General features: G+C 48.3%; 1 protein-coding gene across 1 annotated transcript; it reads right to left on the bottom strand.

Moving 5' to 3' along the window:
• Positions 1-2,092: 2,092 nt before the first annotated feature.
• Positions 2,093-22,489, bottom strand: LOC117533516 (zinc finger C3H1 domain-containing protein). The gene is made up of 17 exons (XM_034197291.1): positions 22,268-22,489; positions 20,876-21,001; positions 20,383-20,548; positions 17,264-17,450; positions 16,208-17,080; positions 15,850-16,084; positions 15,660-15,765; positions 11,474-11,672; positions 11,055-11,149; positions 9,388-9,492; positions 9,150-9,254; positions 8,869-9,013; positions 6,813-6,913; positions 5,994-6,095; positions 5,632-5,671; positions 5,073-5,135; positions 2,093-2,722 (listed from the first exon to the last, which is right to left on the bottom strand). The coding sequence occupies exons 1-17, from the start codon at positions 22,389-22,391 to the stop codon at positions 2,594-2,596; spliced, it is 2,901 nt and encodes a 966-aa protein (XP_034053182.1). The 5' UTR covers positions 22,392-22,489; the 3' UTR covers positions 2,093-2,593.
• Positions 22,490-26,074: the final 3,585 nt, after the last annotated feature.

The raw sequence follows: 26,074 nt of genomic DNA, 5'->3' as shown, positions 1-26,074 counted from the left end.
ATAACACCTCTATCAGCTGATCCAACAGGCAGGAACATAGAACCATAACACCTCTATCAGCTGATCCAACAGGCAGGAACATAGAACCATAACACCTCTATCAGCTGATCCAACAGGCAGGAACATAGAACCATAACACCTCTATCAGCTGATCCAACAGGCAGGAACATAGAACCATAACACCTCTATCAGCTGATCCAACAGGCAGGAAACATAGAACCATAACACCTCTATCAGCTGATCCAACAGGCAGGAGCATAGAACCATAACACCTCTATCAGCTGATCCAACAGGCAGGAACATATAACCATAACACCTCTATCAGCTGATCCAACAGGCAGGAACACAGAACCATAACACCTCTATCAGCTGATCCAACAGACAGGAGCATAGAACCATAACACCTCCATCAGCTGATCCAACAGACAGGAACATAGAACCATAACACCTCTATCAGCTGATCCCAACAGGCAGGAACATAGAACCATAACACCTCTATCAGCTGATCCAACAGGCAGGAGCATAGAACCATAACACCTCTATCAGCTGATCCAACAGGCAGGAACATATAACCATAACACCTCTATCAGCTGATCCAACAGGCAGGAACACAGAACCATAACACCTCTATCAGCTGATCCAACAGACAGGAGCATAGAACCATAACACCTCTATCAGCTGATCCAACAGACAGGAGCATAGAACCATAACACCTCTATCAGCTGATCCAACAGGCAGGAGCATAGAACCATAACACCTCCATCAGCTGATCCAACAGGCAGGAGCATAGAACCATAACACCTCTATCAGCTGATCCAACAGGCAGGAACATAGAACCATAACACCTCTATCAGCTGATCCAACAGGCAGGAACACAGAACCCATAACACCTCTATCAGCTGATCCAACAGGCAGGAACATAGAACCATAACACCTCTATCAGCTGATCCAACAGGCAGGAACATAGAACCATAACACCTCTATCAGCTGATCCAACAGGCAGGAACATAGAACCATAACACCTCTATCAGCTGATCCAACAGACAGGAACATAGAACCATAACACCTCTATCAGCTGATCCAACAGGCAGGAACATAGAACCATAACACCTCTATCAGCTGATCCAACAGGCAGGAACACAGAACCATAACACCTCTATCAGCTGATCCAACAGGCAGGAACATAGAACCATAACACCTCTATCAGCTGATCCAACAGGCAGGAACATAGAACCATAACACCTCTATCAGCTGATCCAACAGACAGGAACATAGAACCATAACACCTCTATCAGCTGATCCAACAGGCAGGAACATATAACCATAACACCTCTATCAGCTGATCCAACAGGCAGGAACATAGAACCATAACACCTCTATCAGCTGATCCAACAGGCAGGAACATAGAACCATAACACCTCTATCAGCTGATCCAACAGACAGGAACATAGAACCATAACACCTCTATCAGCTGATCCAACAGACAGGAACATAGAACCATAACACCTCTATCAGCTGATCCAACAGACAGGAACATATAACCATAACACCTCTATCAGCTGATCCAACAGGCAGGAACATAGAACCATAACACCTCTATCAGCTGATCCAACAGGCAGGAACACAGAACCATAACACCTCTATCAGCTGATCCAACAGGCAGGAACATAGAACCATAACACCTCTATCAGCTGATCCAACAGACAGGAGCATAGAACCATAACACCTCTATCAGCTGATCCAACAGGCAGGAACAGGGAGACAGAACACTGAGAACAGTTTGAACTGATAAACTGGGTCAAAGTTATGGGCCTTGGAAAATATTTCCACAACAATATATATATTTATTGACGTACAGCACTTTGGTCCACTCAGTTGTTCTTAAATGTGCTATAGAAATAAACTTCGGATTTTATTCTAAGTGTTCTTCATGTCACCTCGTATTTCTTTACTCAGAATAATTTCCCCGTATCTAATCCAGAGACGGTAAACGCGTGCATCCGATTGTAACAATTTGTTATTTACAGACTGTTGCAGTAACAGATGACCCGATAATAACAGACACTGAGACACAATGAAAACTCAGGAGACATTTCTTTTATATTTAGAAAATAATTTAATAACATTTAAATCCAACATATAAAAAACAACAGTGGAAGGACTCCTCTCCTCTCCGCTGGGATACTCTTTAATCATGTCATGAGAGAACTTTGAGAAAAAGAAAAAAACAATCCAGCAGAGCCGCGAGTCCTGCAGCCGGGCAGTCCCTCTCAAAATATTCATATTGATCTTTATCAAAATAAAAGTCTTGTGTATCCTCAGGAGACAAAGAAAAGACAACGTGCAGATGCAGCATTGCTACAGGAGGGGGGGTGGGGGGTGGGGGGGGGGGGCTCAGGTAAAATAAAAAGGGTGGGAATGAGGTCCAAATGAAAAGTGACAGAAACAGAAACATGGATTCATCACCGGGTCACTCAGCAGGTCTATACTTACGTCCATGATGAGACACATGTGGACTCTCTGTTGGGGGGTGGGGGGGCTCCGTCTTACCTCGGTCTGCTCTCACTCATCTACAGCTTATTAATCTTTAATGTCACTGATCTTCGGTCACTAAAGTGAGACGCTCACTGAGACCGAGACTCACTCCCACCTGCTGAACCCTGGAGAGCAGCCGCCGCAGCCGGGCGGGTCCGTCTCCATCAGCTGCTGCAGCCAGGAGGCGCTGTGGGGTGGGGTGGGGTGGGGTGGGGGGGGGGGGGAGAGAGGAGGTGAGGAGGAGGAGGGGGTAGCAGGTGTACATGCGTGTAAGAAGGTGAGGTGTAAACAGATCCTGCTGTCACTTCCTGTCTCCTATCAAGAGAAATGTCACTGTAAGAGCACACCCCAAGAGACCCTCAAATCCAAGGAGACCATCGCCTATCAGGAGACGATTGCATCTCTAAAGACCATTCCATCCCCAAAGACCATCGCATCTCTAAAGACCACCACATCCCTAAAGACCACCGCATCCCTAAAGACCACCGCGTCTCTAAAGACCATCGCATCTCTAAAGACCACCGCATCCCTAAAGACCATCGCATCTCTAAAGACCACCGCATCCCTAAAGACCACCGCATCTCTAAAGACCACCGCATCTCTAAAGACCACCCCATCTCTAAAGACCACTGCATCTCTAAAGACCACCGCATCTCCAAAGACCATCCCATCTCTAAAGACCATCGCATCTCCAAAGACCATCGCATCTACAAAGACCATCGCATCTCTAAAGACCATCGCATCTCTAAAGACCATCGCATCCCCAAAGACCATCGCATCCCCAAAGACCATCGCATCTCTAAAGACCATCGCATCCCCAAAGACCATCGCATCCCCAAAGACCATCACATCTCTAAAGACCATCGCATCTCTAAAGACCATCGCATCCCCAAAGACCATCGCATCTCTAAAGACCATCGCATCCCCAAAGACCATCGCATCTCTAAAGACCATCGCATCCCCAAAGACCATCGCATCTCTAAAGACCATCGCATCCCCAAAGACCATCGCATCTCTAAAGACCATCGCATCCCCAAAGACCATCGCATCCCCAAAGACCATCGCATCTCTAAAGACCATCGCATCCCCAAGACCATCGCATCCTAAAGACCATCGCATCTCTAAAGACCATCGCATCTATAAAGACCATCGCATCTCTAAAGACCATCGCATCTCTAAAGACCATCGCATCCCCAAAGACCATCGCATCTCTAAAGACCATCGCATCTCCAAAGACCATCGCATCTCTAAAGACCATCGCATCCCCAAAGACCATCGCATCTCTAAAGACCATCGCATCTCTAAAGACCATCGCATCTCTAAAGACCATCGCATCTCTAAAGACCATCGCATCTCTAAAGACCATCGCATCCCCAAAGACCATCGCATCTCTAAAGACCATCGCATCCCCAAAGACCATCGCATCTCTAAAGACCATCGCATCTCTAAAGACCATCGCATCTCTAAAGACCATCGCATCCCCAAAGACCATCGCATCTCCAAAGACCATCGCATCTCTAAAGACCATCGCATCTCTAAAGACCATCGCATCTCTAAAGACCATCGCATCTCTAAAGACCATCGCATCCCCAAAGACCATCGCATCTCCAAAGACCATCGCATCTCCAAAGACCATCGCATCTCTAAAGACCATCGCATCCCCAAAGACCATCGCATCCCCAAAGACCATCGCATCTCTAAAGACCATCGCATCTCCAAAGACCATCGCATCCCCAAAGACCATCGCATCTCTAAAGACCATCGCATCCCCAAAGACCATCGCATCTCTAAAGACCATCGCATCCCCAAAGACCATCGCATCTCTAAAGACCATCGCATCCCCAAAGACCATCGCATCCCCAAAGACCATCGCATCCCCAAAGACCATCGCATCTCTAAAGACCATCGCATCCCCAAAGACCATCGCATCTCTAAAGACCATCGCATCCCCAAAGACCATCGCATCTCTAAAGACCATCGCATCCCCAAAGACCATCGCATCTCTAAAGACCATCGCATCCCCAAAGACCATCGCATCTCCAAAGACCATCGCATCCCCAAAGACCATCGCATCCCCAAAGACCATCGCATCTCTAAAGACCATCGCATCTCTAAAGACCATCGCATCTCTAAAGACCATCGCATCCCCAAAGACCATCGCATCTCCAAAGACCATCGCATCCCCAAAGACCATCGCATCTCTAAAGACCATCGCATCTCTAAAGACCATCGCATCCCCAAAGACCATCGCATCTCTAAAGACCATCGCATCTCTAAAGACCATCGCATCTCTAAAGACCATCGCATCTCTAAAGACCATCGCATCTCTAAAGACCATCGCATCCCCAAAGACCATCGCATCTCCAAAGACCATCGCATCTCTAAAGACCATCGCATCTCTAAAGACCATCGCATCTCTAAAGACCATCGCATACCTATAAACTTTTGAGACAATTGACGTTTGGTTTAAAACATTCTCAACATGCGACTCGAATGAGACACAGGAAGTGAGTCAGTGTGTGTGTGTGTGTGTTTACATCTTTCCACAGCTCAGCACACAGAGGAAGGTTGGTCAGAGCTTGATGATACAGACGTCGCACCTGGAAGAGAAATAAAGTGACATAAAGAGGAAGGAGGAGAAACAGCAAAAACAAAAAACAAAGTGAGAGGTTAATAAACCAACAAACAACAACAAACTGTCAACCAAGAAGCCTGTGGGGAGGAAACCAGAGTCAGGCGCTCTGCAGAGGGTCCTCCGTCCCTCCAGGACCTGTAGGACCCTGAGGCAGTTCATTTAAATCAAACCATTAATGGACCTGACCATTGTGATTGGTCTCCTTGTACATGGAGGGACAGTCCTGGCCTAATGGGTAGCTCTCACCTATCAGGACCAAATCCCCTCAGTCCTCCATCACCCTCTGAACTTAGCACATTGTACACAAAGCTACTTCTTAGTATCTGCACAGCTCTCCACTTCTCATACTAATATTTTATTATCCAAGTATTGTGTCATATTATACTGTTCTTAGTTTTTGGGTATATAGTTATATATTTGAATAAAAGGTCCTTCAGAGCGTCTCTCCATCCCTGACTCACCTCAGAAGTTAGCTTCAGCTCCTTCTCCACAGCTATCGCTCTGAGAGAAACACAGATACAGTCAGGAAACACACCTCAGAGGGTTATTGATCTCACACAAAAACACACATTCATATATTTTTAGGAGCTGCTTCATGAATACTTTAAGATTACGCAGTGAAAAAAACCAAACATGGTTGATTCCTGCCCATGAATAGAGGATTAACAGCCATGTACACCCCAGCAGTCGAGCTAAGGATTATAAAAGTACATTTCTACTTGTTTTCCCTGCAGTGTGAAGGCCTTCATTGGTTGGGTTCAGGACATCCCGGCTCCTTGATTTAAGCTTTGGTTTCTCATGGTCCGTGCTGGGTGTCACTCACATGTTCCAGTAGGCGAGGCACTTGGGAGAATGGCTGCTCAGCATCCGGACCTGGAACTTCAGGTGCTCCATGTTTCCATCCTGCCACTCCTGATGCAGCAACCTGAACATCAACACAGCAACTCAGGAAGCAACAAACACCACAGAGCTGGATCCCACGGGGTCAGACCACCTCAGGTAACTAACGCCAGCTCAGAAACAACCTCAGAGAAATACACGCACACACATCGGAGAGGGCTTCCTCTGTAAGGCTCACTGCTGGTCTACAGATGTGGAAACTAGGGACACGGATGCAGACTCATGCCCACATCGTTGTGCGATGGGTTTTTAACACGTTACGTATCTTCCTCTATGAATCCCGATGAGCCTTTAAACATCCTACATTAGGGTTGTCCACATCCGGCCCACCAGAGGGTCCAATCCGTCTCGCGGCATGACTAAATGTTATAGATGCAAGGCAGGGGGATAACCTTCCTTAATAGTTCCCTCTTTAGTTCGTATGCTGTCGTGTCAGGATTACCACACAGATGTGGAAATGAGTGTAAGATCATTTCTAGAAGTAGTTTTGATCAATATTGTTCAGATCCAGACACCGGTGACTGAATGTGTTTGTAGAGACTGATCTGTTGCGATGCAGATGTGTAAAGACAATCTAAGGATGTTAAGAATGTACGTTTTTATTATGCTATGACTTTGCTGGTCCGGCCCACCTGAGATTACATTTGGCTGAACGTGGCCCCTGAACTAATATGAGTTTGACCCCCCTGTCCTAGACCTGGTACTACAGAGTGTGTGTGTGTGTGTGTGTGTGTGTGTGTACCTCAGACCCAGTTCAGTGTTGTTGGGCATGGCGTATCTTAGTCTCTCCAGAACAAGAGCATGCTGGGATTTCGGCAGACAGCGCAGGTAGAGCGTTACCACCTGAGAACCAATCAGCACAGAGCATTTCCATCAGGTAAAACCACGTGGTCACGTTCAATATCCTTTCAGGATCTTTATGTTTCTAGAAACTAGTTTAGGTTGAACACGGTCCTCACAAAACAGGTGAGGTAGAACAGGTGAGATGTAGAACAGGTGAGGTAGAACAGGTGAGGTAGAACAGGTGAGATGTAGAACAGGTGAGATGTAGAACAGGTGAGGTAGAACAGGTGAGGTAGAACAGGTGAGATGTAGAACAGGTGAGATGTAGAACAGGTGAGAGGTAGAACAGGTGAGATGTAGAACAGGTGAGATGTAGAACAGGTGAGAGGTAGAACAGGTGAGATGTAGAACAGGTGAGATGTAGAACAGGTGAGAGGTAGAACAGGTGAGAGGTAGAACAGGTGAGGTGTAGAACAGGTGAGGTGTAGAACAGGTGAGGTGTAGAACAGGTGAGATGTAGAACAGGTGAGATGTAGAACAGGTGAGATGTAGAACAGGTGAGATGTAGAACAGGTGAGGTGTAGAACAGGTGAGATGTAGAACAGGTGAGATGTAGAACAGGTGAGAGGTAGAACAGGTGAGATGTAGAACAGGAGAGATGTAGAACAGGTGAGGTGTAGAACAGGTGAGGTGTAGAACAGGTAAGATGTAGAACAGGTGAGATGTAGAACAGGTGAGGTAGAACAAGTGAGGTAGAACAGGTGAGATGTAGAACAAGTGAGATGTAGAACAGGTGAGGTGTAGAACAGGTGAGATGTAGAACAGGTGAGATGTAGAACAGGTGAGATGTAGAACAGGTGAGATGTAGAACAGGTGAGAGGTAGAACAGGTGAGGTGTAGAACAAGTGAGATGTAGAACAGGTGAGGTGTAGAACAGGTGAGATGTAGAACAGGTGAGATGTAGAACAGGTGAGGTGTAGAACAGGTGAGGTGTAGAACAGGTGAGGTGTAGAACAGGTGAGAATGTAGAACAGGTTGAGATGTAGAACAGGTGAGATGTAGAACAAGTGAGATTGTAGAACAAGTGAGATGTAGAACAGGTGAGGTGTAGAACAGGTGAGATGTAGAACAGGTGAGTGTAGAACAGGTGAGATGTAGAACAGGTGAGATTGTAGAACAGGTGAGATGTAGAACAGGTGAGATGTAGAACAGGTGAGAATGTAGAACAGGTGATGTTAGAACAGGTGAGATTAGAACAGGTGAGATGTAGAACAGGTGAGAGGTAGAACAGGTGAGATGTAGAACAGGAGAGATGTAGAACAGGTGAGGTGTAGAACAGGTGAGGTGTAGAACAGGTGAGATGTAGAACAGGTGAGATGTAGAACAGGTGAGGTAGAACAAGTGAGGTAGAACAGGTGAGATGTAGAACAAGTGAGATGTAGAACAGGTGAGGTGTAGAACAGGTGAGATGTAGAACAGGTGAGATGTTAGAACAGGTGAGATGTAGAACAGGTGAGATGTAGAACAGGTGAGATGTAGAACAGGTGAGAGGTAGAACAGGTGAGGTGTAGAACAAGTGAGATGTAGAACAGGTGAGGTGTAGAACAGGTGAGATGTAGAACAGGTGAGATGTAGAACAGGTGAGGTGTAGAACAGGTGAGGTGTAGAACAGGTGAGGTGTAGAACAGGTGAGATGTAGAACAGGTGAGATGTAGAACAGGTGAGATGTAGAACAAGTGAGATGTAGAACAAGTGAGATGTAGAACAGGTGAGGTGTAGAACAGGTGAGGTGTAGAACAGGTGAGATGTAGAACAAGTGAGATGTAGAACAGGTGAGGTGTAGAACAGGTGAGATGTAGAACAGGTGAGATGTAGAACAGGTGAGATGTAGAACAGGTGAGATGTAGAACAGGTGAGGTGTAGAACAGGTGAGATGTAGAACAGGTGAGATGTAGAACAGGTGAGGTGTAGAACAGGTGAGATGTAGAACAGGTGAGGTGTAGAACAGGTGAGACCTTGTTGTGGAAAGTGTAGCAGCTCCAGAACTCAGCGGGGTTGAAGGGGACACACAAGCGGGACGGGACGGTGCTGAGGCAGCGATGGATCAGATTTGAGAACCGTTTGGACCGATTGAGGGACACAGAGCTGAACTCCAGGTACCTGAAACAGGTGAGAGACAGAAAGACAGGTGAGAGACAGGTGAGACAGCTTCTCAGGTTTAACTGCGGTGTGCGGTGTGCAGGTGACCCCCCCCCCCCCAGGTGTACAGGTGACCCCCCACCCAGGTGACACTCACTCCATCCACAGAGTGTGCAGCTGGTCTCGCTGCAGGACGGACCCCAGCGCTCTCTCGTAGGCGTCCACAGTGTCGTCCACTGATCCGTGCAGCCGCTGCCAGCAGCTGAACATACAAAGCACATGTTAGACACCTGTTAGACACATGTTAGACACCTGTTAGACACCTGTTAGACACCTGTTAGACACCTGTTAGACACATGTAACCATATATTAAATAATAATAAATGAAGTGTTACCAGTGTATGAGGTGCAGGTAGGCTCTCTGCTGGCGGAGCGGCTCCTGCAGATCTGTGATGATCGGAGCTCTCTGCAGCTCCTCGCTGGGGAAACCCAGCAGCTGTCTGCAGACAGGAAGCAGCAACTTTAACATGAACTCAGAAATCACAGTGTATGTAGCGTTAGCATCGCAGTGTGTGCAGCGTTAGCGTCAGAAATAACAGGGACTAGTGTTAGCATCGCAGTGTATGTAGCATTAGCATCGCAGTGTGTGTAGCGTTAGCGTCAGAGATAACAGAGACTAGTGTTAGCATCGCAGTCTATGTAGCATTAGCATCGCAGTGTGTGTAGCGTTAGCGTCAGAGATAACAGAGACTAGCGTTAGCATCACAGTGTATGTAGCGTTAGCATCGCAGTGTGTGTAGCGTTAGCATCGCAGTGTATGTAGCGTTAGCATCACAGTGTGTGTAGCATTAGCATCGCAGTGTGTGTAGCGTTAGCATCGCAGTGTGTGCAGCGTTAGCGTCAGAGATAACAGGGACTAGTGTTAGCATCGCAGTGTATGTAGCATTAGCATCGCAGTGTGTGTAGCGTTAGCGTCAGAGATAACAGAGACTAGCGTTAGCATCACAGTGTGTGTAGCGTTAGCATCGCAGTGTATGTAGCGTTAGCGTCAGAGATAACAGGGACTAGTGTTAGCATCGCAGTGTGTGCAGCGTTAGCGTCAGAGATAACAGAGACTGGCGTTAGCATCACAGTGTGTGTAGCGTTAGCATCGTAGTGTGTGTAGCGTTAGCATCGCAGTGTATGTAGCGTTAGCATCGCAGTGTATGTATGTTTTATCTGTTTTGTGTTTAGCTTTTTATCTTATTTATTGATGTGTGTTTTGTCTTTTTGTGTGATATGGACCTTGAGTCTGGAATAAAGATTGGATATGTAGCGTTAGCGTCAGAGATAACAGGGACTAGTGTTAGCATCGCAGTGTGTGTAGCTTTAGCGTCAGAGATAACAGGGACTAGTGTTAGCATCGGAGTGTGTGTAGCGTTAGCGTCAGAGCTAACAGGGACTAGTGTTAGCCTCACAGTGTATGTAGCGTTAGCGTCAGAGAAAACAGGGACTAGTGTTAGCATCGCAGTGTGTGTAGCATTAGCGTCAGAGATAACAGGGACTAGTGTAAGCATCGCAGTGTGTGTAGCATTAGCGTCAGAGATAACAGGGACTAGTGTTAGCATCGCAGTGTGTGTAGCATTAGCGTCAGAGATAACAGGGACTAGTGTTAGCATCGCAGTGTGTGTAGCGTTAGCGTCAGAGATAACAGGGACTAGTGTTAGCATCGCAGTGTGTGTAGCATTAGCGTCAGAGATAACAGGGACTAGTGTTAGCATCGCAGTGTGTGTAGCGTTAGCGTCAGAGATAACAGGGACTAGTGTTAGCATCGCAGTGTGTGTAGCATTAGCGTCAGAGATAACAGGGACTAGTGTTAGCATCGCAGTGTGTGTAGCGTTAGCGTCAGAGATAACAGGGACTAGTGTTAGCATCGCAGTGTGTGTAGCATTAGCGTCAGAGATAACAGGGACTAGTGTTAGCATCGCAGTGTGTGTAGCGTTAGCGTCAGAGATACCAGGGACTAGTGTTAGCATCGCAGTGTGTGTAGCATTAGCGTCAGAGCTAACAGGGACCAGCGTACCGCAGGACGTCCACGGGCTCCCTGACGCTCTTCTGCTCCTCACACAGCGACAGCATGAAGCATCGGACCAGCGGAGCGATGGCGCTGCACCTCTCCTGGCACCACACACAACAAACATTTAAATAACGTTTCAACAACATCATAGAACATATAAACTGCTACCATCTAATCAGAGATCAATAAAGTCTGAAGCATCCTCTGTGCTCCAGTCCTCTCAGTGAACACAGAGCTACAGACCAGATGCACGCTGAAGGCTCGTTGAGCAGCTCTCACTGATCCTGCTGTGATGTTACATGTTTGTTTCTCGTGTGTGTTGATGTTACACATGGAGCTGCTGTGATGCAAGGAGCATTTCAGACCTGATCTGACCAGTAAAGTATTATCGTATCGTAACAAGTCAGAGGTGTGTGTGTGTGTACCTGTGCTCTGAGGAAGCAGCAGCAGTGGTACAGCAGCTCGGCATTGTGGGGGCTCTCTGTCAGAGCGGTCAGCCAGGTGTTGACCCCCCCCTCGGTGTCGCCCCTCAGCAGCAGCAGCTCGGACAGAGAGACTCTCAGAGGGGCGGAGTCAGGACACACCAGCAGCAGCGCCTCACACAGGGCCACGCCCTCATCATACCTGCAGCAATTAGGATGGTACATCATTATTGTTTTAAAGGTCTCCTATCATGCTATTTGTAGGCATATATTACAGGTCTCAGATATAAGGCTCCAAACCCCCAAACAGATCCTTGTAGCCCCCCTCCTCTCTTCCAGCTGTTACTAAGGACATGTCTCTGAAGAGTCCTGCTCCTAACACCAAACAGATCCTTGTAGCCCCACCCCCTCTCTCCCAGCTGTTACTAAGGACATGTCTCTGAAGAGTCCTGCTCCTAACACCAAACAGATCCTTGTAGCCCCCCTCCTCTCTTCCAGCTGTTACTAAGGACATGTCTCTGAAGAGTCCTGCTCCTAACACCAAACAGATCCTTGTAGCCCCACCCCCTCTCTCCCAGCTGTTACTAAGGACATGTCTCTGAAGAGTCCTGCTCCTAACACCAAACAGATCCTTGTAGCCCCCCCCCCTCTCTTCCAGCTGTTACTAAGGACATGTCTCTGAAGTGTCCTGCTCCAAACCCCAAACAGATCTTTGTAGCCCCCCCCCCCCTCTCTCTTCCAGCTGTTACTAAGGACATGTCTCTGAAGTGTCCTGCTCCAAACCCCAAACAGTTTTAATAAGAGCCGTGTGTGTTCAGCGCTCTGCTTCCACTCCCTGCACTGCAACCGTGCCTGCAGTCCCTCCTCTCTCAAGCCGCTCTAAGTCCCTCCTCTCTCAAGCCGCTCTAAGTCCCTCCACTCTCAAGCACGCTCTAAGTCCCTCCACTCTCAAGCACGCTCTAAGTCCCTCCACTCTCAAGCACGCTCTAAGTCCCTCCACTCTCAAGCACGCTCTAAGTCCCTCCCCTCTCAAGCACGCTCTAAGTCCCTCCCATCTCTCGTGCACGCTCTAAGTCCCTCCCCTCTCAAGCACGCTCTAAGTCCCTCCCTCTCAAGCACGCTCTAAGTCCCTCCCCTCTCAAGCACGCTCTAAGTCCCTCCCCTCTCAAGCACCCACTAAGTCCCTCCCCTCTCTAGCACGCTCTAAGTCCCTCCTCTCTCAAGCATGCTCTAAGTCCCTCCCCTCTCAAGCACGCTCTAAGTCCCTCCCCTCTCAAGCACGCTCTAAGTCCCTCCCCTCTCAAGCACGCACGAAGTCCCTCCCCTCTCAAGCATGCTCTAAGTCCCTCCCCTCTCAAGCACGCACTAAGTCCCTCCCCTCTCAAGCACGCTCTAAGTCCCTCCCCTCTCAAGCACGCTCTAAGTCCCTCCCCTCTCAAGCACGCTCTAAGTCCCTCCTCTCTCAAGCATGCTCTAAGTCCCTCCACTCTCAAGCACGCTCTAAGTCCCTCCCCTCTCAAGCACGCACGAAGTCCCTCCCCTCTCAAGCATGCTCTAAGTCCCTCCCCTCTCAAGCACGCACTAAGTCCCTCCCCTCTCAAGCACGCTCTAAGTCCCTCCCCTCTCAAGCACGCTCTAAGTCCCTCCCCTCTCAAGCACGCTCTAAGTCCCTCCTCTCTCAAGCATGCTCTAAGTCCCTCCTCTCTCAAGCATGCTCTAAGTCCCCTCCTCTCTCAAGCACGCTCTAAGTCCCTCCCCTCTCAAGCCGCTCTAAGTCCCCTCCCCTCTCAAGCATGCTCCAAGTCCCTCCCCTCTCAAGCACGCACTAAGTCCCTCCCCTCTCTAGCACGCTCTAAGTCCCTCCCCTCTCAAGCACGCTCTAAGTCCCTCCCCTCTCAAGCACGCTCCAAGTCCCTCCCCTCTCAAGCACGCTCCAAGTCCCTCCCCTCTCAAGCACGCTCTAAGTCCCTCCCCTCTCAAGCACGCAACTAAGTCCCTCCCCTCTCAAGCACGCTCTAAGTCCCTCCCCTCTCAAGCACGCTCCAAGTCCCTCCCCTCTCAAGCACGCTCCAAGTCCCCCCCCTCTCAAGCACGCTCTAAGTCCCTCCCCTCTCAAGCACGCTCTAAGTCCCTCCCCTCTCAAGCACGCTCCAAGTCCCTCCCCTCTCAAGCACGCTCTAAGTCCCTCCCCTCTCAAGCACGCTCTAAGTCCCTCCCCTCTCAAGCACGCTCTAAGTCCCTCCCCTCTCAAGCACGCTCCAAGTCCCTCCCCTCTCAAGCACGCTCTAAGTCCCTCCCCTCTCAAGCACGCTCTAAGTCCTTTTGTGACAAACGAATGTTTTCGTAGTTTGACGAGACAATTAATGGCAATGATAACTGTCTAATATGGCTATCTTTTAAGCTAACTTACCAATGTGGTTCTGGTGTGAAATAAAGCACAACATTTTTTTTTAAAGTATCGAAAAACAATCGGAATCGCAATTCTTGACTTGGTATCGGTATCGAAACCAAAATGTTGGTATCGTGACAACACTAGAAGACATCACTTTGTGAGTCTCCTGACACACGGTGATGTAGAGAAGACATCAGAGTGACTTCTGCATGATAGGAGACCTTTAAATAGAAATAACAACAGTACCTGTTGTTATTTCTATTTAGTAACTAGAGGGTACTGAGCATTCGCAGCAGCTGGCCCCAGGCTCTGGAACATTCTGCCCCTCCATGTGAGGTCGGCCCAGACCCTAGGGGGTTTTAAATCAACACTTAAAACTCACTTTTTCTCTCTGGCCTTCTTGGCTTCTCTTATCAAGAATAACTTTTACCCAGGACCGTTTCCCTCTCTAACCTCTCGAGGTTTTATGAGAGGGAAACGGTTTGCAGAGTGGCTTAGACAGGCCGGGGAGTGTTACGATTCGTAGACACAGCGTACCTCCCTATCTCTCATCAATTTCCAACTAAGGCTCCAGTGGGGACCTTGTTCCCTGAGTGTGCCTCTCCACCTATGTTTCTTACTCTCTCACTCGCTACCCTTTGCCCTCAACCTATTCTAAGGGAGTGCTTGTTCTTCCGTCTGTCTGTCTGTGTATTCTCTTGTTCCGATTAACCCAGCCAAATCTTTGTTCTTGTTTTGTATCTATATCTACGCCGGGATCCGGAGTCGAGGCTGCTCCTCTTGCTGTAGTCCTGTGTCTTGGATCCTCTATCCTGAGTTCTGGATTAAGTCGTGGACTTCGGGTCGTGGCTGAACCTGTCTCTGCGGTCCTGCCTTGGGTCTCGCCATGCTGCTTCCCTGATGGCTTCCTCAGGATTGTTGACATCCTCGTGGATTCATCTTCTTATTACAGACACATGCATTTCCTAACATTCGGTCTATATGCTGTCAAATGTATTATCTCTTGGATTTACACACGGCATCTATTGCACGTCTGTCCGTCCTGGGAGAGGGATCCCTCCTCTGTTGCTCTCCCTGAGGTTTCTCCCATGTTCCCTTTAAACTGTGGGTTTTCTCTGGAAGTGTTTCCTTGTACGATGTGAGGGTCTAAGGACAGAGGGTCTAAGGACAGAGGGTCTGAGGACAGAGGGTCTAACACTTCACCCGGATTTGCTCCTGTGGGTATTGTCCACAGTACATGTATAATACCAATGTGTAATTGTAAAAGCGCCTCGATGACCTCGAGGCGTGAAGATGGACGGTGTGGCGCAGTGCGCTGTGCAATGATCATCAGATCAAGGGGTGAAACCCGCCGCTGCTGCGTCTGTAAAGCCGGTGTGTCCTTGGGCAAGACACTTCACCTGAACTTGCTCCTGTGGGTATTGTCCACAGTATCTGACCATTGCATGTATGATATATGTGTAATGTGTGTATATGTAAAGCGCTTTGAGTCATTGAAAAAGCGCTATAATAAATGTAAGGAATTATTATTATTATTAAGGACAGAGGGTCTAAGGACAGAGGGTCTAAGGACAGAGGGTCTAAGGACAGAGGGTCTAAGGACAGAGGGTCTAAGGACAGAGGGTCTGAGGACAGAGGGTCTAAGAACAGAGGGTGTCGTTTTTCTCATACTGCTATTCTGAACAATCTGTGCTGTTTTATTTGCTGTAAAGTGTCTCCACTGTAGGCTATTTTTATTTTCACCAAAAATCGTTTATAAATGTGCTATATAAACAAAACTTGATTTGATTTGATTACCTCTCCAGGAGGCGGTAGAGTAAGAGGAGGTTGTTGTGCAGAGGAAGGCAGGCGAGCATCCTCTCGCTGACGGACAGACGCTCGTCACTGCACTGCAGCACGCCGTCTGACAGGAAGCACAAACACATTTATTACATCTGCACACAATGTGTCTTCACAGCTCTCCTTAAGCTAGTGTGTGGGTGTGTACCCTGGAACAGCTGGATCAGAGTGTGTGTGGGCGTCCTGATGTCCCGAGGCGTCCTCCAGGGCATCAGGAAGCTCTCTGTGCTGACCAGCCGCCCCGGCCCGGACTCAGCGGGCAGGAAGAGGCTCGGCAGCCGGCTGAACTCCGTCAGGTGGACGAAGCAGAGCCAGAGCAGAGCGCGGTGCGAGGGGGAGAGGTGGTCCAACAGGCTGCGGAGCTGAGGGGCCTTCAGGGCGCCCTGCACACACACACAAAATTGTAATGTATTTATTACACGGTTTAGATGAATACTCGATTTTGATTGTTCAATTTGGACATTTCAAAGGTTGTTAATCTTGTGTGTGTGTGCATGCGTCCTCACCTGCAGCAGAGCCAGCGCGCTTCCCCCCCGCCCGCTGAACAGATGCAGCTGCACCCGATACAGCAACGCCTCCATCAGCTGGAAGGAGCCTCTGTCAGAGGAGGGGGAGGAGCCTCTGTCAGAGGAGGGGGGCGCCTCCATCAACTGGAAGGAGCCTCTGTCAGAGGAGGGGGAGGAGCCTCTGTCAGAGGAGGGGGGCGCCTCCATCAGCTGGGAGGAGGAGCCTCTGTCAGAGGAGGGGGGCGCCTCCATCAGCTGGAAGGAGCCTCTGTCAGAGGAGGGTGAGGAGCCTCTGTCAGAGGAAGGGGGCGCCTCCATCAGCTGGGAGGAGGAGCCTCTGTCAGAGGAGGGGGAGGAGCCTCTGGCAGAGGAGGGGGGCGCCTCCATCAGCTGGGAGGAGTCTCTGTCTGAGGAGGGGGAGGAGCCTCTGTCAGAGGAGGGGGAGGAGCCTCTGTCAGAGGAGGGGGGGGCCTCCATCAGCTGGGAGGAGGAGCCTCTGTCAGAGGAGGGGGAGGAGCCTCTGGCAGAGGAGGGGGGCGCCTCCATCAGCTGGGAGGAGTCTCTGTCAGAGGAGGGGGGCGTCTCCATCAGCTGGGAGGAGTCTCTGACTGAGGAGGGGGAGGAGCCTCTGTCAGAGGAGGGGGGTGCCTCCATCAGCAGAGAGGAGGAGGGGGGTGCCTCCATCAGCAGAGAGGAGGAGGGGGGCGCCTCCATCAGCTGGGAGGAGGAGGGGGGTGCCTCCATCAGCAGAGAGGAGGAGGGGGGTGCCTCCATCAGCTGGGAGGAGGAGGGGGGCGCCTCCATCAGCAGGAACTGAAGCAGGCGCTCGCACACAAAGTCCTTCCCCTCAAAGGAGCCCTCCAGCGTCAGGAACTGAAACAGGAGGAGAAAAATGGTTTTATACATTGAAACCCCATCAGAGAGTTGGAAGAAGTGGGCAGAAAGCACGTCGTATACAGAGAGAGCCCCCCCCCGTAAAGAGTCAATGAGTCGATGAGTCAATGAGTCAGTGAGTTAATGGGTTAATGAGTCAATGAGTCAAACTCTGGTGCCCACCTCCCACCACACCCTGTAGTGCGGCGCGTGCTCCACGGCCATCTCACACATCTGCTGCAGCTCGTCCCTGCTGCCCCTCCTGGAGAACAGGCTGAGGTAGTGGCTCCACACCTCGGGGTCCCCGCAGTTACTCTCCAGGGCCCGGGACAGCGTGTTGAGGGCGGCCTCCAGACCCTCCGCTGCACACCTGGAGGGACACAGGACACCAAAGCACCCGTTAGTCCTGAACGCAGGATCCGCTTCTATCAGATCGCAGAAACAGGGTCCCTAGTTTCATGTAGGGATGGGAATTTGAATGCATATTCGATTTTTTTTTATTTTGAAAAATAAATAAATACATGTTCAAATAAGTTTAGAAACCAAGTCGAATTCGTCAAATGTATTGAACTGCTGATCACAGTTTGAACAGTTGACAGCTGTAGGCCTACAGCTTTCATGCTGAAAACATAACTTGGTTTTTAAATGAAAGAGGGATCAAACACGAACACTAGGGCTGCACGATATTGAAAAAACCTGACATGGCGATATTTTTTCCCCCTGCGATATATATTGCGTTTTTTATTTAACCGGATGAAGGATTTTAGTCACGGCGTCTGGATCTTAACTGGTTGACTCGTCATGCCTTAAGTCATGATCTAACATGTGATGATAATGCAGGTTGCTTCCCCTCAAATAAGGGGCTTCGTCTGGGAAGAAGAGAAGAACCTTTTTGGATCCAAAATAGTTCCAGATGGCAGATGTTGCTTTTCTTCTTGGAAGTAAATCTTCATTCTCTCCGGTATTGTCCTCCTGTGCCTCGCTCACTTTTCACCGGTGTTTTGATGATCTGCAAACCAGCGGGCGGGGCCTGCTGTGATCTGATCAAGAGTGATTGTGATTGGTGGTTGGCTGTGCATGCAGAGCCGGCATGTCACTCACTCAAGTTTTCCTTTTGTAGCAAGCAGCAAAATAATTGTAACATGACGTGTTTGAGTTCATTCACCTACTTAAGGCGAGACACGGCAGGCAAAAACATCGTTTTTCAAGTACTGGTCAATTTTGAGATGTTGTGCTATTTTGATTCTATAACATGTTTTCTTTCAGGCTTTTGGAAGGAAAACGTACAAAATACACATTTAAGTGTTTATGTTACTATAGTTTGTCTATTTGCGTCTGTAGGTTTCTCCTAAATTCACCAAAAGTTAGCTTTCTAACGTAACATAAAGTACCGCGACCGCTGTGTGCACCATGTCAACAGAGGTATCGCTGGAAAGCTGTGTCTCTCCTGCACAATCTCATCGGATCCAAATATGGTCATTTCCTTTGTATCAGCAACCAATCGTGAAAGCACAAAGGGGTCTTAAACCAAGAAACGAAATCTCATTGGCTGGTGTCAACTTCTGACAACGTGATTCGTTCAGATGCGTCACGTGGTGTGCTAAAACACTTCCTGGTTAGCTTTCCGCTAGAAATTGAAATCTCAAAATGGCAAAAGAACGGCGAAAAAAACGTTCACAGAGAAGACGACAACAATTGTCACTTGCACGAAGCAAGGTTATATAAAAAAAATGACCCTGAACATGAAATACCTTCACGGAGTGCGTCGAGGCGCAAGCTGTCATCCAAAGAACAGGAGGGTTTAGCTAGCGCCTCACTGGCGCTAGCGCTTCTCCTACTCTGAGTTCGAAATGTCAACTTCAGTAGTACGTACATACACCAAACCTTCCAGTTATATTCCTATCAATATTATGAAGGCTTTTACAGAAGGGTTTGTTCATATATAATTCATAGCCTGAATTATACAACATTGTATACCTAAAAACATGGCGACAATTGATATTTTAGGGCTGTTGACAGTATTTTCTGATTTATGGAGTGAAAACAAGAGATATCCAAAATCCCTTCTGTAAAAGCCTTAGATACTAATATGACTACAAAATGAAACAATAATTTTGAATCTGGCTATATCCAAAGTTCAGATTTCGATTCCTGAAATGTGTTAAAATATGTGCATATTTAATGAGATAATGGATAATTTGTATATTTAAACATGCTATTTCAGAAAACTTGTAATACAAAAGACAATTGCCTTATTGTAAGTAATTAACTGGAGACATTTCTAGCTGATACCTTTAAGTTAAAAAAATTACCCTATTCACCTGGGGTGTCTCGCCTTAATATCAAAAGCCCTAAAAAAATAATAAAACCGCACGTCCCTGCGATGTGAATATCGCGCATGCGCATATCACGGTTATCGCCATGACACGATATATCGTTCAGCCCTAACAAACAACATCACGGGTCAGGGTAACGTAACCCGTGACAACAGAGATCAACCTGTAGCCGGGCCTATGCACAGAATGCAGCTATTCAATACTCATTCCTCTTTAAGAATATGAGCATGTCTACTCAGGGAGAGGCGGGGGCGATCAGGCCAGCTGTAGAGGAGACCCTCTCTGCTGGGATGTGGGCATAAGATGAGCTTTGAGTCTGCGTGAGGGGAGGGGCAGCAGCCACATCATCAGCTAGAACTAGATCTGATGGATTTGGACATAAACGCGAGTGAAGTCTAACCGGACGAGAAAGAGAGATCAGCAGCTGCAGCTCTGCCCGCTGTGAGGGACCGGAGAGCGGAGCAGAACACCTTTAGACCTGACACACTCAGCTATGGCACTGTCGTATACATTGAATTATTCCATTTGATCATATGTAATCAACTTAGAAACCCCTCCCAAAAGAAAAATGATAATACAAATATTCATAACTCGTATTCGATACCTGAATAATTTAGATTATTCGTTCCCATTCCTAGTTTCATGCAGACTGAAGCTCTCTGTGCTCCAGTCTGACCCATCATCAAATACAGACACAAATAAGTGTGCTCACGTGTGAGTGTGTGTGCTGAAAGGTGAGACACGTGACCATCCCTAGGGTCCTCAAGAGCCTTCAAAAAGGATTTTCGTAACTCAGATAAAATGACGAAGGTATAAAAATGGCTCATATTCTATCAAACATGAATCTCCTTTAGACGCAGAGTGGAAACAATGGAGAACAACCTGTAAAGCTTCAGTGAATCTGATGCGCGCCAAGTGGTTTGTGTTGGTCTTCACTGACGTGTGTGTGTGTGTGTGTGTACTCACGCCTCGCTCTGCTGCAGGTACTTGAAGGCCAGTTTGATCCACAGCTGGGTGTCTCTGGGGCTCTGCAGGACGCTCAGCTCCAGGTTGGAGAGGTCGTCCGTCTCACTGAGGAAGTAACGCTTGTCTTCCGAGGAGACACACACGTCCAGAGACACACCGCCGGGGTCTACACACACACAACACACACACACACACACACACACACACACACACACACACACACACACACACACACCCACACACACACACACACACACACACACACACACACACACACACACACACACACACACACACACACACACACACACACACACACACACACACACACACACACACACACACACACACACACACACACACACACACACACACACACACACACACACACACACACACACACACACACACACACACACACACACACAATAAGATCACTTTTTTTTTCAGACAAAGCAAAGTGTTAAAAATAACAACAGGTGTCGCCCCTCACCGTGCCTCCCCCCCTCCGGGGTCTCCCCCTCTGCACTCTCGTCCTCACTGTCCTCCTGGGGGGGGGCGCTGCTCTGAGCCGAGGGCCTCCAGCTCCTGGGGTCCTTACAGGTGGTGAAGGGGGGCACTGGGGGAGGGCACCAACAAAAAAGAGAAAGTCAATGAGTCGATGTCTCAGTTAATTGCTTAATGAGTCAAAGAGTTATAATTCAACGTGGGAATGGGCTCATGAGCCTCTGGCTGTTGAGGGCTCCATATTAGATACTTAGAACGGAAGTTAATTATAATCAAATATGATTAAATATATTCTTGTATAACCCTCAATGAAAAAGCCTTATATGTTTCTATAATCACAGGATAGATATTTGTTAAATTGAGTTTAAAAACATATTGTGGTTTATGGGTGTCACTGAGGAGAGGGGAGACCGCTTCCCCCTCTCAGCTGTGCACAGGGGGGGGGCTCCTGACTGGTTGGAGAAACACTGAGGCCCCAAAAAGGTGTTTATGCCATAGCCGAGAATAATATTTCCCGTCCTGCACATCAGAGGCCCAGTTCCCACAAACACGGGTGTGGAGGAGGGGTCTTTGGGTTTCTGTCCTGTTTCCAGAATAAAAACACGAGCAGAGAGGGGGGGGGTTCCCTCCCTGGGAGCTGTGGTTTTCCTCGGTGAGGTTCTCTCAAACTTGGTAAATATCTCTCGAATGTATTTGTTGAATTGTTTATAACCCCGCCACCTGTGAGGATGGTCCTCTGAATTCATGCTGGACAGGTGTGTGAGAACTGATTTGGTGAATGAAAGGTTGAATGTGCTTTTTATTATCACCGGTCTTTTATGAGGAGATGCCTCTAAATTCTATAAAAATCACAACTGAGTTGGGCAGTTGAAGTTACACATTATGGTAATCAATGTAAAACCGTGAATTAAGGTTTCATATTAGAACATGATCACAGCACGGTAGGTTTAGGATGATTATCATGTTGTAACGAGAGAAGGTAAAAACCCTGTATTAGTTTGGACCTATTTTTCTTCAAATAAACTGATCCCACCTTTTGGACTGGGATAACTTCAAAGACATCTGTGCTCTCCTGCTTCAAAGGTGAGACTGCACCCTGCCACTCACTCTTAGGTAGGAGCACACCTCATTACTGATATCAACATCCTTCAGGATCGCTCAAACAGATTCAGAGAGTCCTCTGAATAGAAACAGCAGTTCATTGAACCTGGTTCTTCAGGAGTTAGTAGAGGTGAGATCTTGCTGACGTTGGTGGATCTGAGCCAAGCAGTGAACTTACATAGACTCAATGACTTCGCTCAGGTCAGTTAGTAGGTCAGAGTCATGTTATCAGCTCCTCCCGACTCCGACAGGGTTAATGAGTGACTGAGTTTCTCACCGTGGCGCCGGCTCTCGTTCACTTTGCTGACGAGCAGCACCGCCTTCTGATCCAAAGACATCCGGACCGAGTTAGAACCAAACAGCTGCTGCATGTACCTCTCTGTGAGAACACACACACCCATGAGAAACACTGTGTGTGTGTGTGTCTGTGTGTGTGTCAAAGTCAACTTTATTGTCAATCTGTCATTGACATAAATAAAAGCACAACAATCAATATATACAAAATAACAGTCACTTCAATATCTTTGGGATGTGTGTCTGTCTCTGTGTGTGTGTGTCTGTCTCTGTGTGTGTGTGTGTCTGTCTCTGTTGTGTGTGTGTCTGTCTCTGTGTGTGTGTGTGTGTCTGTCTCTGTGTGTGTGTGTCTGTCTCTGTGTGTGTGTGTCTGTCTCTGTGTGTGTGTGTGTGTGTCTGTGAGTGTCTGTCTGTGTGTGTGTGTGTGTCTGTCTCTGTCTGTCTCTGTGTGTGTGTGTCTGTCTCTGTGTGTGTGTGTCTGTCTCTGTGTGTGTGTGTCTGTCTCTGTGTGTGTGTGTCTGTCTCTGTGTGTGTGTGTGTCTGTGAGTGTCTGTCTGTGTGTGTGTGTGTGTCTGTCTCTGTCTGTTTCTGTGTGTGTGTGTCTGTCTCTGTGTGTGTGTGTGTCTGTATCTGTCTGTGTGTGCCTGTGAGTGTCTGTCTGTGTGTGTGTGTGTGTCTGTCTGTTTCTGTGTGTGTGTGTCTGTCTCTGTGTGTGTGTGTCTGTGAGTGTCTGTCTGTGTGTGTGTGTGTCTGTCTCTGTGTGTGTGTGTCTGTATCTGTGTGTGTGTGTCTGTCTCTGTGTGTGTGTGTGTGTCTGTATCTGTCTGTGTGTGTCTGTGAGTGTCTGTCTGTGTGTGTGTGTGTCTGTCTCTGTCTGTTTCTGTGTGTGTGTGTCTGTCTCTGTGTGTGTGTGTGTCTGTATCTGTCTGTGTGTGCCTGTGAGTGTCTGTCTGTGTGTGTGTGTGTGTGTCTGTCTCTGTCTGTTTCTGTGTGTGTGTGTCTGTGAGTGTCTGTCTGTGTGTGTGTGTGTGTCTGTCTCTGTGTGTGTGTGTCTGTGAATGTCTGTCTGTGTGTGTGTCTGTCTCTGTGTGTGTGTGTCTGTGAGTGTCTGTGTCTGTCTCTGTCTGTTTCTGTGTGTGTGTGTGTGTGTCTGTCTCTGTGTGTGTGTGTCTGTATCTGTCTGTGTGTGTGTGTGTCTGTCTCTGTCTGTGTGTGTGTGTGTCTGTCTCTGTCTGTGTGTGTGTGTCTGTATCTGTCTGTGTGTGTGTGTCTGTCTCTGTCTGTTTCTGTGTGTGTGTGTCTGTGAGTGTCTGTCTGTGTGTGTGTGTGTGTCTGTCTCTGTGTGTGTGTGTCTGTGAATGTCTGTCTGTGTGTGTGTCTGTCTCTGTGTGTGTGTGTCTGTGAGTGTCTGTCTGTGTGTGTGTGTGTCTGTCTCTGTCTGTTTCTGTGTGTGTGTGTCTGTCTCTGTGTGTGTGTGTCTGTATCTGTCTGTGTGTGTGTGTGTCTGTCTCTGTCTGTGTGTGTGTGTCTGTATCTGTCTGTGTGTGTGTGTCTGTCTCTGTGTGTGTGTGTCTGTTTCTGTGTGTGTGTGTCTGTCTCTGTGTGTGTGTGTGTCTGTATCTGTCTGTGTGTGTGTGTCTGTATCTGTCTGTGTGTGTGTGTCTGTTTCTGTGTGTGTGTGTCTGTCTCTGTGTGTGTGTGTGTGTGTCTATCTCTGTGTGTGTGTGTCTGTCTGTGTGTGTGTGTGTCTGTCTCTGTGTGTGTGTGTGTGTGTGTGTGTGTGTGTCTGTCTCTGTGTGTGTGTGTCTGTATCTGTCTGTGTGTGTGTGTGTCTGTCTGTGTGTGTGTGTGTGTCTGTCTCTGTGTGTGTGTGTCTGTTTCTGTGTGTGTGTCTGTGAGTGTCTGTCTCTGTGTGTGTGTGTGTGTCTGTGTGTGTCTGTCTCTGTGTGTGTGTGTCTGTCTCTGTGTGTGTGTCTGTTTCTGTGTGTGTGTCTGTGAGTGTCTGTCTGTGTGTGTGTGTGTGTCTGTCTCTGTGTGTGTGTGTCTGTCTCTGTGTGTGTGTGTCTGTCTCTGTGTGTGTGTGTCTGTCTCTGTGTGTCTGTCTCTGTGTGTGTGTGTCTGTCTCTGTGTGTGTCTGTCTCTGTGTGTGTGTGTGTGTGTCTGTTTCTGTGTGTGTGTGTGTCTGTGAGTGTCTGTCTGTGTGTGTGTGTGTGTGTCTGTCTCTGTGTGTGTGTGTCTGTCTCTGTGTGTGTGTGTGTCTGTATCTGTCTGTGTCTGTGAGTGTCTGTCTGTGTGTGTGTGTGTCTGTCTCTGTGTGTGTGTGTCTGTTTCTGTGTGTGTGTGTCTGTCTCTGTGTGTGTGTGTGTCTGTTTCTGTGTGTGTGTGTCTGTTTCTGTGTGTGTCTGTCTCTGTGTGTGTGTGTCTGTCTCTGTGTGTGTGTGTCTGTCTCTGTGTGTGTGTGTCTGTCTCTGTGTGTGTGTGTCTGTCTCTGTGTGTGTGTGTCTGTCTCTGTGTGTGTGTGTCTGTCTGTGTGTGTGTGTCTGTCTGTGTGTGTGTGTCTGTCTGTCTCTGTGTGTGTCTGTCTCTGTGTGTGTGTGTGTGTCTGTTTCTGTGTGTGTGTGTCTGTGAGTGTCTGTCTGTGTGTGTGTGTGTGTGTCTGTCTCTGTGTGTGTGTGTCTGTTTCTGTGTGTGTGTGTCTGTCTCTGTGTGTGTGTGTCTGTCTCTGTGTGTGTGTGTCTGTCTCTGTGTGTGTGTGTCTGTTTCTGTGTGTGTCTGTATCTGTCTGTGTCTGTGTGTGTCTGTTTCTGTGTGTGTGTGTCTGTCTCTGTGTGTGTGTGTGTGTCTGTCTCTGTGTGTGTCTGTCTCTGTGTGTGTGTGTGTGTGTCTGTTTCTGTGTGTGTGTGTCTGTCTGTGTGTGTGTGTGTCTGTCTCTGTGTGTGTGTGTCTGTTTCTGTGTGTGTGTGTGTCTGTCTCTGTGTGTGTGTGTCTGTTTCTGTGTGTGTGTGTCTGTCTCTGTGTGTGTGTGTGTCTGTATCTGTCTGTGTGTGTGTGTGTCTGTCTCTGTGTGTGTGTGTGTCTGTATCTGTCTGTGTCTGTGAGTGTCTGTCTGTGTGTGTGTGTGTGTCTGTCTCTGTGTGTCTGTTTCTGTGTGTGTGTGTGTGTGTCTGTCTCTGTGTGTCTGTTTCTGTGTGTGTGTGTGTCTGTCTCTGTGTGTCTGTGTCTGTGTGTGTGTGTCTGTCTCTGTGTGTGTGTGTGTGTGTGTGTGTGTGTGTGTGTCTGTCTGTGTGTGTGTGTGTGTCTGTTTCTGTGTGTGTGTGTCTGTGAGTGTCTGTCTCTGTGTGTGTGTGTGTCTGTTTCTGTGTGTGTGTGTGTGTCTGTCTCTGTGTGTGTGTGTGTGTCTGTCTCTGTGTGTGTGTGTCTGTCTCTGTGTGTGTATGTCTGTCTCTGTGTGTGTGTGTGTCTGTCTGTGTGTGTGTCTGTCTCTGTGTGTGTGTGTGTCTGTCTCTGTGTGTGTGTGTCTGTCTCTGTGTGTGTGTGTGTCTGTCTCTGTGTGTGTGTGTGTCTGTCTCTGTGTGTCTGTCTGTGTGTGTGTTTATGTGTGTGTCTCTGTGTGTGTCTGTTTCTGTGTGTGTCTGTGAGTGTGTGTGTGTGTGTCTGAGTGTGTGTGTGTGTCTGAGTGTGTGTGTGTGTCTGTATCTGTCTGTGTGTGTGTGTGTGTCTCTGTGTGTGTGTGTGTCTGTTTGTGTATCTGTCTCTGTGTGTGTGTGTCTGTTTCTGTGTGTGTGTGTGT

Source organism: Gymnodraco acuticeps, unplaced genomic scaffold (genome assembly GCF_902827175.1).
Source record: "Gymnodraco acuticeps unplaced genomic scaffold, fGymAcu1.1, whole genome shotgun sequence".
NCBI lineage: Eukaryota > Metazoa > Chordata > Actinopteri > Perciformes > Bathydraconidae > Gymnodraco > Gymnodraco acuticeps.
Note: the sequence above shows the minus strand (reverse complement) of the source record. Positions and strands in the feature narration are given on the sequence as shown.